General features: G+C 39.4%; 1 protein-coding gene across 4 annotated transcripts in view; it reads right to left on the reverse strand.

Annotated features, from left to right (window-relative positions):
• Positions 1-9,677, reverse strand: part of LOC139650332 (SLIT-ROBO Rho GTPase-activating protein 3-like) — a 31,935-nt gene extending 22,258 nt beyond the window's left edge. For all 4 annotated transcript variants that reach the window (XM_071526970.1, XM_071526968.1, XM_071526969.1 and 1 more), the window contains exons 1-2: positions 9,238-9,677; positions 1,184-1,379 (exon numbers count right to left, since the gene is read on the reverse strand). In XM_071526970.1, coding sequence (XP_071383071.1) covers positions 1,184-1,379; positions 9,238-9,304 — 263 coding nt within the window. In that variant the 5' untranslated portion in view covers positions 9,305-9,677. The remainder of the gene's footprint in view (positions 1-1,183; positions 1,380-9,237) is intronic.
• Positions 9,678-14,093: the final 4,416 nt, after the last annotated feature.

The raw sequence follows: 14,093 nt of genomic DNA on the forward strand, positions 1-14,093 counted from the left end.
AGATAGCTCCGAAACCCAAGAAGAGAAGACTGTATGGAATTATTAATGATAGAGACTTAAGCAGCCCAGTGTAGTGAATGTGACTCTAGCCTTTGAAAGACAGATATAATGACGACCATTTAAAGTGAGGAGGGAGAAACTGGGACAGTGGGTGTAGAGAGAAGTCATGCAATGTGAATCTGTTACAGGGGTCTCCCTGCCTTGAGGGAATGCTCCATTTATCAATGTCCCAGTGACCGGAGCTCTCCTCCATGATTACGCTTTATGTCCAATTGGTCGGAGAGGACTGAAAGAGCTCTCTGAAGAAATCAACGTGTTTGTTATGCGTGATTGACATAGCTAGGTCAAATGAGAAGGGTGTGCAACTGCCTGCTTATCAATTATACCATTTGTACTGTAGTCTTCCACTACTGCATAATGTAGTATTCTCTGTTAGAAAAGAGAAAATTCTTCAAATAGATTTCAATTTGTGAATATACTCCTATTAATTTCTAATGGGAGATAATCATCTCCCTGTTTGTTTTCTGTTTATGATTACATCCCCGACGGCAAGCCAACCAGATGGACAGCTTTGACTGTAAGAACATGATCTAAAAGTCACAGCATGCTGCAGGCTGGTCAGGGCGTCTAAGCAGGAATTCATCAACATGCTGCAAGGAATATTTATCTCATAAACTCCACACATCTCTGTTACACAAACAGTTAAAATGGTTTCAGTCAATCTGGGTGTAAAAGTAAGCACCGACTGAGAAAAATAGCCCCATTGTTTCTTGAAGCTCCCGAGTGAGGCCCTGACTTATTTTCTGTGTCCATTGAGAAAATGTGAGTATTTGGATAGCAGTCTAGCGTGAAGTTGTGTGAGAATGGAAATGAAATGACAGCCACATATAAAAGAGGGGGAGTGGATAAAGAGTCTGACCTAGTTGGGAGAAACACAGCAGCCCGAGGCCACAAGCTTTCTTGGCCCTGTCCTGGTTTCAGTTCAGGTCATTTCTTTTGCTTTCATCCTCCCATCCCCTCCTCCTTTTTGTTCCTAATCCTTTCTCTCTTCCTCCTTCTTTCTGTTTCCATCTCTCTGTGCCGCGCCAGTGATCAGTATGAAATATGTAACAGTTGTTTACCAGTCAGCCACATTCGATATGGACATTGCAGCAGTTAGCGGACAGACAACGGCGAGACTCACTTAAAGTGCTGGTGCTCTCTGGAGGTGCGGATCTTGGCAGAGTAGCGCTCGGCCAGCTTGTCCAGGCCTCTGGAGTACTCCAGCTGGAGCTCGGCCTTTCGGCGGAAGAACTCCTGCAGGTCCTGCAGCAGCTGCAGCCTGGACTCTGACTGCTGCTCCAGACAGCGGAACTGCTCCACCAGCTGGTTACGGATCTCTGCAAGTCAAGAAGGGACACCATCTTCAGAATGAACAGAACCAGTGGAGTGGGCTTACACACTGGACTCACACTTCTGCCTGCCAAACCAGTGCTGCAGGTCAGCATTAAAGTGACAGTCCTTCAGGAGTGGATTGAGCAAGCCACATACTGCAGTAAATACAAATACAATTGATGTGAAAATACAGTCCAGCATGAGCACTAATGAAAGAACAAAGTCATCATAACTGGATAAAACTGAATGTCAACATGCATTTGTCTACTGTGTGTGTGTGTGTGTGTGTGTGTGTGTGTGTGTGTGTGTGTGTGTGTGTGTGTGTGTGTGTGTGTGTGTGATTGTGTGTAATGGGGAGTGGGTTATGTGTCTAAATGCTGGGGTAGCGCACATGTGCATGTGAGATGCATGTCTGATGATTGCAGCAGACAGGACGGAAAATATAAAATAGGTCAGCTTCTCAAAATGCATTGTGCTGAGAGAGCCTTCAGAGAAGTTAGCCTTGAAAAAAAAATGCAGGCATTCTTTGGATTACAAGATTGCTGTGGTTTGTGCTTATGAGGTTTGGAAACTCACTGCTCCTATTCATAGTCTGAGAATGGAAAAAATGCTGTTTTTGTCTGAAATTTGAAATTATGGTCAATATGGTATTTACAAATAGGTTGATATAATAATTCCTAAAAATGAAATACTTTATAATGCAACAAACAAGACTTAAAATATTTCACTCTGGCAAAAGAGTTCCTGTTTGTAGCACAGTTAGGTTTCCATTTGAATTTGAACAGTCAATGTTCACAAGCATTTAGGCAATTTTTTGTCCTATTGTCAAAATTGGGAATAACAGAAATGGATAAAATTACTTATTGAAAATTCCAGTATCACACTGCTATAGCCCATATGTGTTAGCAGTTATTTTATCTAGGTTTTCAAAATGAACGCAATTAAATGACTGCGGATTCCCAGGGCAGCCTGTGGTGGTAGTTGGCTGTTCCTGAACCCATTTGGGCTATAGGTGATAAAAATGTCTACTGGGGTAGTTTAATAGTCTTACATCACCACTGAAAAGGAAGAGATTATATTTTATTGCAACCATATATACAGCAAGACTACCATAAATCCAGTGGCTAACTAGCTGCTGAACGTGTGACTGTTCAAAGTCAGTGAGAAACCCCAATATCATCTATTTAGGTTAGCACAACTGGGGCAGATAAACCATGTTATATGAAACTCTACTGGTAGGCTGAGTTCACATCTGTGTATTACTGAACCACAGTTACGGTATGTACACACACACACACACACACACACACACACACACACATCAGCAGGGGGGTAAACAAAAAAGCTTCTCTTTCTACAAGACAATATGAAGTGGTTGAGCAGTATTGGGACCCTTAAAGACTCCATTATGACAGACTGTTTCAGCCATGCATATGATTGCTATGGGCTGAAAGGAAGTCTGTAGAAATTTATCAATGGAAAAAAATGGCACAGTAGAAGAAAAGTCCTTTTATTCACTTGTGAATGGTGTTTCTGTATCAAGAATAAAGGATTTCAAAAATGCCTCCCTCATCGTCCATGCATGTGAGTGAACGTGCGTACGGAAGAGAAAGAAAGAGAAAAAGAGAGAGAAAGACAAAGAGAAAGAAAAAAGAAAGAGAAGGACAAAGAGAGAAAAAGAAAGAGAAACAGAAAGAGAAATAGAGAGAGTAAATATGTAGCCCCTTGCTGTTTGGAAATGTACCCCTCATGGTCTCCATAGTTGCCCAGTTGCCTGGATACATGCCTCTGGAGGCATCTCCATGGGAGCAGGCCAGTTCCATGTGTTGACAGTCCCAGCAGTCTGTCTGTTTAGCATAATGGCCAAGGACAAGGGCAACTTTCTCTGCTTCTCAATACTCAATTAACAGCCTGTGCTGATGAACAGGGCGGCAATCAAGTTCAAAATAGAAAGAAATTTCACTGTGATGCAGTCCGGTGCAAAAATAAACCACTGAACAACACAACTGAATGTCCTATGTAACTGTAATACTCTTTCATCAGGCTACGAGGCAGCAAATCTAATGAAGGAATCTAAATGGATGTAATCATATAATATTATTAGTGAGATACCAAACAGATTCACGATATTTGCATTCCCTCTCTTGTGAGCAAGTTATTTTTAGAACTTAAATGGTCACTAAGGGACTGTGCAATACTGCACTACATTCGATGAATGATTCAAGCCATTGCAGAGTAATGCATAATTATGAGGAAGCTGGCAAGGAGTTCAACTGTAAAATATACCATAAAGTAGAAAGCCTCAAAAGCTGAATATAGTCTCCTCTTTTTAGTGATAATATAAACAATTTTTTTTTTTCATTGAATGAAATACAGCAAATCAGATGCCAAATGATGTTCTCTGCTTGGTGCAGTGTTTTGCCAAATTAATAAAATGTTCCACACCCCATGGCATGTGGAAATTTCACTAATGAGACTTGATCCATTACTAATGTTTATTTTTCTCCTAACCCAGAATGGTTAAAACCCTGGTATGCTCTGGTGACTTTAACAAGCATTTTGAGCAAAAATTAATCGCTTCCAGAGACCTGAGGGTAACACTGTAGCTCTTTTTTTTCTCAGTAAACTGAAAAAAAAGAACTTCTCTGGTTGCTTAAGTCATCTATGTGGTCGTCGTTGAGCAATGGAATATTGTTGCACAACTTTATAACTCAGACCAGGTTGTAAAGATAGACATGTCAAAGCATAAAAAGTAAAGCAAGTCATAGCTAAATTATAATGCAAAGAATGCTAAATTCAAATAGGGAGGCAGTTTCCCAACTGAAAGGTCATTTTGGGTGGTGTGTGATTACTGTCTGAAGGTTTGTGCCACAGACGACACCTGCATCTGCCTGAGCTCAGCTGTCACCTCTGCCCTCTAGCATCAATAACATGAGCGATGTCCACACTCCAAGTTCAAACACAGCATGTCTGTGGTGGCCACATGGCTGGATCTCTGACAGACAGTGTGGTGAAATAGGAAGACACTACTGGTCACCGTTGCCTTGCAGGTTTGACAGTTAAGCTCCTGCATCGCTGCAGCACAGAACGCCACATATCACACAGTGCGGAGTCCATGTCGGTGCAGTAGCCTATTCAAGCTAGCCTAGCCCAGCTATTGTAATGGCCAGTGGCACTCTCCGAGGCTGTGTCTGCAGTTAGCCATGCGTGGCTAGTCACATGTGGCCTAACCCAGACTGACGCGTTGACATAATTTGGCACAAATCAAGGCTGTGTCCTGTGAGCACTTGTCTTTTGGCTGCAGTAATGACTATGGTATGCCTTTACAGAGTATTTGCTTGAATTCACATTTCTTCTTCCCTCTCTGAATACAAATATTTCTAACAAGAACAGGCATTACTATTTGTGCAGCCAAAGGAAAAGAAAATCCCAGATATAAGGGACAGAATCACCTCTAATCCTATATGCATTTTTATCTTTATATGTAAATAACATGCAAGTGTGTATGTATACACGTGGGAGCACATGATCAGACAGTGTTTAATACAATATGTTATTGAGACAAGGTCGACAAAGATGTTTTTTCACTGATGTAGCCCTGACATTTAGAGTATCAGTTGAAGCATTCTTTCATTATGATGAATACACACAGCGGGGTGTGTCAAGACGATCCTCATGGAATGCATATCTGCATTTTGTGACAGGAGGATAGTCAATAGGCCAGTACACCTTCAGCAGTGCAAACAACAGAACTGCAATGTCTGCGAAGTCTGCCTATTTTCTGTTTCTCCAACAAAAATGTTTCAGTTCAAACATCCCAACAGCTCCCAAATCACAGACATTAGAAAAATGCTTTGAGACAGCTAATGTTTAAAAATTCAGTGTTTACTCAACCCAACATCTGGATTGCCCAGTGTTGTTGTAGCTACAGCAAAACTTAAAATAAATGATTTGTATTATACTATATTACAGCAATTTGGGCTTAATTATAAGACTCAAATGGCTCGCCTCCAAACAGCTCTAACAGTATTAAAGGTAATGTGGCCTACAGCTAGGAGCATGATGCATGATTAAGGGAATCCCTCATTTAGTTTAGGAATGGGGGTTAGGGTTAGCGGCCTGTGACTCCCAGTCAGGCTGGTCAACTGATATTCTTTAGAATGCAAACTACTGCCACAACTACAACTTCCTAAAATGAAACTTGTGAAATATTGCTACTTCTAATCTCATTCTTAGGTTAGCTTACTAACATGAGTACCATGAGGTTTTGGTCACAAACAAAACCTAATATCAGAACAATAATATAATTTTAGCTGGTAATAATGACTATATGATGACTAATGTTATGACACAAAGCTATGTTTCTTGTTTATGAAGGAATATGTATTTTAGCAACATGCCAACAAGTCAATAGCTTTATTGTACAGGGAAGATGGACAAGAAAGAGAGAAGGAATGGCACAAAAGTCGTAAGACGGGCTCAAACTAATGACGCTGCGATCACACAGCAGGAACCCCAGCCCACTAGGACACCGTGACCTACCATTAGTTCAAAATATTCTTTAAGGTCCCCGTGGAATGAACTCCCATTACTTCTACTTCCTGGAAAACAGATTATCTTTAATGGTGACCTCATGCTGCACTGGTAGGCGTTAAATATAAATTCCAACCATTAAACCATCAGAGATTTTTGAACAATGCCGCCCCTCCGATCAAATAAAACTGCCTTTCTCTCCCTGACTGATATCCCATTGGTTTAGCCTTTTGAATGATCCCTCACTGCATTATGTCCCACCCCAACATCCTGTTTCAACAGGAAATGCATCAAATCAAGGAAGTAAATATGGCATTTCACAGGGTCTTTAAGTAGGCATGTGACTGAGACCCTACTGTTTGCTAAAATGTGGCATGGTGAAAAATACCACACAAAGTGCACTGGGCTTGTGCCTGATTGAACTGTTGTGTAGTCAGCAACTCAGCATTATTGGAGACCAGTGTCAGAGTAAGCCCTTATAGCTCCCAACTGATCTAAGCCCAGCTTGCAAATGAGCTTAAGATGTCAGCTTAAAAGCTTTTCCTGAAACTGAGACGAGAGCCTTAGCTGTGATGGTTCTCTCGCAGCCAAAAGGCTGCATAAACACACAATGACAGAGAGAGAGAGATAGAGAGCGGAGAGAGAGAGAGATAGAGAGCGGAGAGAGAGAGAGATAGAGAGCAGAGAGAGAGAGAGATAGAGAGCGGAGAGAGAGAGAGAGAGAGAGAGAGATTGAAAGAGACAGACAGAGAGTGACAGGGAGAAAGTAAACCACACCTTTGTCTGAATGCTAATCATACTCTTCATTCCATACACATGCTTTCTTCATTCCTGTCTGTGTATGTGCGACAACAGCAGCAATATCTACATTGAGACTTTTAAAGCAGCATTTGACTTTGGTGGAATATTTTGACTTCTTAGCACACGAGTTCAACAGTCCAACACCGATATCTTCTGCCCCCGGTGTCCGTAGTGACATCACTGTTTTGCTTTCATTTGTCCATGACTAAAATAATCAAGGGCTGTTCAGACAAATACTGCATTTTTTGTTGTTTCGAGGGAATTGGGGTGAGATATCAAAACCAACCAGTCACAGAAAATATTTTGGAAGTTGTCAAATTTAAATCTAAATCTCTAAATGTGAGTGATGGTGCAAAAGATCCTTTTTCTTTTCTTTTGTATTTGCCTTATAATAACACTGGACCAGTCTTACACCCTTTGGCCTCTAGCCCTCCACTGGTTAAGCAGTTATTATTGCCATAATAACTTCATTTGCTATGAAATTAGATTGGTTAAATCCAGACCAGGCTAAATCAACTATTACTGCAACCAAGGGTACTACAGTTAACTTAAACTAAAACTAGGATGAAAGGTGTGTGTTAAAACACCTTGTAGACGGACATAAAAATAAAAACTAGGCTTTGTGAAAAAACTAAAACTGAAATAAAACTTGTCTACTTCTAAAATTAACTTATGTAAAAATAAGAATATACATGAAATGTTTCTTGTTTTTGTGTTTTTGTGTGCAGGATACAAAATTTGGGGCAGAAAGTTTTGGCTATTTTTACTGAATGCTAACAACACCATGAGACGGCGCTGTCCTGTAGATTGGATTTATAACAATTAATTGTTTGTATTACACAATGAAAACATCTTAAACAATATTAAAATAAAAACTAATAAAAAATCCCAAACTATAATAACACCAATTACAACCTATGGCTATGCAAGATGATTTGAGTTGGTCGATTTTATGATGTCATTCTAGACTATGATCAGGCTTAATCCAAGTCCACACAACCGACCACATGACTGAAATATGTGATGTTATCAAGAGCCACAGACTGGAACTGTTTCAATGGTAATGAATTAGAAACCAACACTCTAACAGCACCCATCAAGACACATTGTCTTGTTAATAACAGTTAGCACCATAATGAAATAGGGTACAACTGGGTGTAAAGGTCAAACATATTATGAATCCACAAAGTCAGTCTCTAACTCAGATCAGTGGAACAGCACCAGGTTTTCTGAGAAGCCTTAGATATGTGTATAGCTTTGGAGACAGGTTTACAAGTATGGATTTAACTGTCAAAGATTATAGAAATGCACGAATTCCTTTATTAGGGTAGATTTTACCTTTAAAGGCTATATGGAAATGTTAGCTCAATCTAAGGCCTTGTTTTCTCCCAGAGTAGTGTGAATCTTCTTTTTAAGAACTGGATTAACTAAGTGAAGGACTAAGACAATTTTAATGTCTAGATGTGTAGGTTTGCGTTTAAATTAGTCTAGGAAGAAGCCAATTCTCTGTCTATGAAACCAGCCCTGATGGACTTACATACAGTAAGACAAAGATTGTAAGAAGGTGATGCACATAACTGTTAAGGGTAACAGCGACTGAAACAGAAGCCATACAATCCACAATATCAGTTCCAATAGGTGCCATTACTGCCTCTCTTCTCTCTCTCAGTGGCTCATCTAGTCAGATATTTAGCGGCAGACAGTAAAATCCTTTCATGGTTCATAATTCATACAGACAGCATACATTATTTATGGACTTTCTGAACTGTTTGCTGTGTGACCTTCTCAAGCATTCCCTCTTCCACTGGCAATTACACTTTCTCTGCTCTGACGTGTCAGGAGGAAACTGAACTCACTACTCACTATACACATGTTGTCTTTATAAAATCACACTGATTATTACACACTCAACAAATTAAAACAATGTAACCTTTTTTTCTCTCAAAAAACACCTTTTAGATTCTATCCACATGCCTTCAAGTAAATGTATCCTGTATTGTTACCAGAGAAGTGTGACCTCCAGTCTATTGGCAAGACTATCCAAGGTGAACTGTCACATTCCTTTGGTGGATGTTTGTGCAAGAGGCAACAGTCTCACAGATATACAAGCTGCACTTTGCAACAAATTATGAGCGTCCAACAACTCCAATGGGCACACATGCAGGCCCAGGCTCGCCAGTGAGCACGCACAGTAATCTTCAGTGGGATACAGACAAGAGCCAATTACACCAAGTTATAACATTTTAGTTATGGTTTCATTCGCCTGATGTCGAATAATCCTTAACCTAAATGCTTACTGTGGTGTTAAAATGGCGTGGATTTATCACAAGGCAAATGTGAGAAATTGTAAGGAATACTGTATGTTTAAAAAAAAAAAAAAAAAAAAAATCATTGTCATGTAGGCTACAAAGACAGCCAGTCTGTCCCACCCGCAGCATTGCAAAAAATGCAATGACAGCCATCTCAAGCCTCTGGCAAAGTTACGCAATAGTATGTTGACACATAAGATTAGGCCTGTGCATTACCAACCTTTCACTTGAGTCTCATATTCGGCAATAATCTCTTTGTCCTTCTTGACTTTCGTTTGAGATGACATTTTTGGGGGGAGAGTGGATGGTGAAATCCTAGAGCAGGAATCAAGGTCTTGCCACAATGCAGCGTTCGCCTAAATGCAACCTTCTGTGGATAGTTGAAGAGCAGTCAGATGTGAATCACTGCATGCGTGACACAACTTCGGGAATTAAATTAAACGCACTTGAGGCTCTGCGACGTTGCTGCGCTGCGTTGCGTTCAAGGCGACGTCGAACTAAAAGTGCATAATAAAATCCGTCTCCGACCACTCCTCTTCACCAACAGTCTTCAATGAATCGTGAAGCAATCCACGTTTGATATACATTTCATAAACCCTGGACTAAAGATCTAAACAGAGCAGCTAGTAGCCTCAGCACAGAGATGGAACTGGGCTGTTTCTCCACCAGACTACCCAGTCTGCCTTTTTTTTCTCTGCAAGTTCAATGCTGCTGCAGAAAAAGGCTGAATGGATGTGAAAGTCATTCTTAGACTCCTCCCCCAGCCCCCTCCCTTCTCCACCACTTTTCTTCTCATGGATGATTTAAGATTCGTCATAGTGTATTGATATGCAAACGTTTGCCAATGAATTTGAGTGTTGTTAAACTGGGTCTTACAGCCGAAGCACTGCAGAGCCTGTTGGTGATCAGGATCTGACGACGTATGCTCAGGAAAATGATGTGTCCAGAGGAATAAACATTATAGACTAAAACTGCCTGCAGAAGGCTTATAGGGAGAGTTGGTAGGTTAAGCCAGGATCAATCAATCATCAATCAATTCAATTACCATCATCAGTCAAATGGGTGGCTCATTCTGTATGAGAAAATATATCGAGTGATCGCAAAAAATATATATTTATTTTACAAAATTAAGTAAAATGTCATTTAGCATAATATTTCTGTTCTATTAAAATGGAAATTCCTAAATCTTTGGCTTTATCTAAGCTTCATGATAAAGATGCAATCTGCTGAGCTGGAAAACACATTGGGAGCAGCTTTCAGCATAAGGCTTTTTTTTTTTGTTTTTTTTTTCTGTTCCATAGCTCCATATGTCATGAATCTAGTTTTAGTACTCACCCATAAAACATCCTTTCCAAGAAATACATCATACTATTTATGACACTGTCAGGTGGGTGAAATGCTGTCATCCCTGCAATATGAACTGAATTGGTTTTCAGATTTTCCTTTTTTATTTTATTATTATTATTTCCAGTTTTGAATTCCACTAAATTTATTGTAGGCTAATCTGTGTAAAATGAAAAATGCATGCAGTTTTTATAGTTTTTTGTTTTTTTTAAAGGCATCTCACTGGTGAACTGCCCCAACACTCAGTCTGCTGCAGAGTAGGGGTAGGTTGAACGAAAAGTACCAACCTCTGTATTGGAAATTCGACAGCAGTCATTGGAAAGATATTGTTTCGACTGATGCACAAGTTCTAAATTACAAGTGCAACATTTTGCAGGAGACCATACAGCATTTCCCTCTCCACAGAAAGTCAGAATGGCTTAATGTATTCCATTCTGCCCTGCTTTTTCCCTCTCAACACAAGTCATTTTAGCACAGTTTGCTGTCAAATATTGCCAAGTAACTTACTGTTACTTGTCTCAGGGAGGAGGTGATTGAATGGGACTCCTTTGATCTCAGAACTTTTCAAAATAGGTTTCAGTCTCAGAGGTTTGTCAGCCTGATGTACGAAGGAACACTCACAGGACTGCAGAGCGTGAAGTATTTGCTGAGCAAATTCTTTTTGGGCCGACCTCATGTGTGCGTCTGGGTGGAGATCGCATTTTGATCTGACTGTTTCAAGAGATGTGGGACGGATGCTAGTCTGCCTTTGTACCCAATTCACAGAAACTCTTCAACTTCAACTCTTCAACTGTGGGCTACTGTCAGAAGACTGTCGGAAGACTTAAAAACTGTTTCTAAGTGATAACTGATTGTTAGAACTGTGAGAGAGCCTGGGAGATCTATAAGCTGGGGAACTATTCAGCCCCATCATGCAGTCTCCTTTTTAACTTCTAATTCTGGAGCAAATGTTCCTCACCACTCCAAGCGTTCACTAGGCCTTGCAGAGGGGGCCTGATAAACTTTTCAAGTGAGTTTGAAAAAAATGTGAAATAGCTGGGTATACCTATGGAAACTTTGACACTATACAAAAGGCCTTTCATGACTATGTAATTGTAAGAATCTGCCAATGTGGCATAGAGTTATATAGAACTGTGTCTAAATAATGTTCACTGTGTCATATTTTAACTCAAACCATAGATTAATTCATATTCACATTGTCAGAGTACAAATAGTAAAATCACAAAAAGAAGCATTGTGCAATATAGATAATTCTCTGTATCTGTGGTATAAAATAGTGACTGATGGAGATCAAGACCATGGGAGAAATTGGGGTAAAAGTGCAGCATTAAAGAGCATTAAAGTGTCTGTTTAATGACCTGAACTTTGACCCCTGGCATGGACCATTAGAGGTGAAAATGTGTTGTTTCAGGCTGCCGTTTTAATAAGTGGATTTTTGCTGACCCTTTGAATGCTAACAGTAATGAATACTGCCACTGAGAAAGAGTTATCTTCATGATAATGAAGACAGGACAGTTAATAGTGGCAGCAGGCTATAGGTTAGTGAAGTGGAATTGTGTGATGTCACGGGTTCAAATCACCAGACTGGCTGGGAAAATCTTGGTGGATTTAAGTGAATGAGTAACGATCTTTTGAGTTACGTCCTCAAGAACTACTGCCCTTGAACAAGACATTTAATCTCCAAATGCTCCAGTCAGTGGACACCAAGACTGCGGTTATACTCAAAAACAAGTCTTTGGAAACATTTTTCTTAGGCATTCTATTATTTAACCACCATATAGTTTATCAAACCATGTAGGCGCATGAAGGGAAATGAGGAAGTCACAAATAATACCATTCATTCATTCATCCTCAGTTCTTGGAGTCTTGACAGTTTACTTTGGGTTCCAATTTTCTACTATTCTGAATCTATTTTCATGATCGAACCTCTGTGATGATAAGGTTGTCCAGTTTGTATTGGTTTATCTTGTCAGTAGATTCTATGAAATTTAGAAATTAGGATGCATCTTCAAAATTAGAGGGTTACTGCATGTTTTTTTTAGTAACATGGGCCAGATGAGACCTTGCAAGTTCATGACAGAATGCTGTGATAAACTCATCTGGCTCACAAAGCTACAGTATGCCAACACAGGCTTCTGTCCATTATGGACCATAAATTGAACAGTGCATGTAGTGAACTTCAGTTTGAGAGAACTTTGTCTCAAAAGCTTGGACTTTCCTAAGACATGCTGATTTTTAATATTGATATGCATCTCAATATTGTTTCAATATGTTTGTAAACATTGTGAACATCAAATTAACACTCTAATCTAGAATTGAAGTGTAGTGCCCTCTGTGGTACCACATCATCACATTAATGAATTTGTTTAGGCTTAAAGCATCCTAAAGACATTTTAAACAGTGAAATCAAATTGCATGTCTTGACAGTTAGTATTTGACAGCTAAACATGAAATTTGAATGTATTTTCAAGCTTTCAGTCTCTTATTGTTTGTCAACTTCAGGGGAAAATGTGTGTTTTTTTGTGTTACTATGGCATCTGAAAATTGCAAGGACATCATCTTCCACCAGAAGTTGTGTTAATAATAGCACCTCTCATTTATTTTTCAGCCTTTTGTTATTTTATATTTCATGCATTTTGTTATATCTCTTGTATGACTTTATTGTTTTATTTTGTTCTACTGCAATCAGCTAAGTGAGACATTTTGATACATATATTACTTATGTGACTTCAGAGTCTTTGATATCATAGATATCCAGAGGGTTTTGGTATCACAACACTTCTATTGTATTGTGCAACACTAAGTGACATGAGTGCTTTTTTTATGTGCATACAGTACATGTCCATCCTTAAATTGCCACAGGGCCATTTTAGTGAAGTCTAATAACATGCCTCAGTAACTCAAGGAGAAGACTTGGGTCAGCTTAATTACATCATATTTATTCCCCACATACATTAGCGCTGCATGACTTGCCAATCTGAAGAAAATTACTTTGAAAATGATGTTTTTCTTTCCTACTGTCATTGAGCTTTATCATTTTCATTATATTGTAAGAAACCATAGAGACACAGTTCAATGACTTCACTGTATGTAATGAACTTAAAAACAGTTGCACTTTTTCTCCTACTGCTGAAAGGCTCGGCTAATGCATGACTCCCCTCTGCTGGTTGAATGTACACACAAAACAACTAGTACCAGTCAGTCAAGACACATACTGTAGCAGAGTGGTTCTTGACCACCTTACACCACATTCAAAATAACATACAAGTACACATACAGTACAAGTACATGGAGGTTTGTATTGCATTTATATCAGTTCTATAAGAATCATAGCTTTCAACCCCACTTTCTCTTGCCAGCTTACTATTTATTGCAATTCACATGTTATCTAAAGAGACAACTTATTCCTCATTGTGTTAGCATCTGCATCTGTTTATTGTACCTATTAACTGTATCATTGTTTTCGGTCCAGATTCTAAAGATAGGATTTATTATGTACGTTGTTAAGATGAGTAATGGTATCACAAGGGTGCAGAGGAGGCTCAACATGCTCAATAGCTCACTGATTCATCTTTATTTCAAAATGTCATCAAAATTCGTCAGTGGTTTCGCTGTGGCAGAGTCATACAGGAGAAACTGTATTTCTGACTCTGACTGTGCTTGACAGTCATTTTGAGGGAGAAGTAAGAATAAACATTGCATAATGTTTAATTCCAAGTAAATTTAACTTGA

The sequence above is a fragment of the Centroberyx affinis genome, unplaced genomic scaffold (assembly GCF_046629955.1).
Source record: "Centroberyx affinis isolate AG114_WGS23_722 - 3 ecotype Tasmania unplaced genomic scaffold, CSIRO-AGI_Caff_v1 ptg001484l_1, whole genome shotgun sequence".
Taxonomy (NCBI): domain Eukaryota; kingdom Metazoa; phylum Chordata; class Actinopteri; order Beryciformes; family Berycidae; genus Centroberyx; species Centroberyx affinis.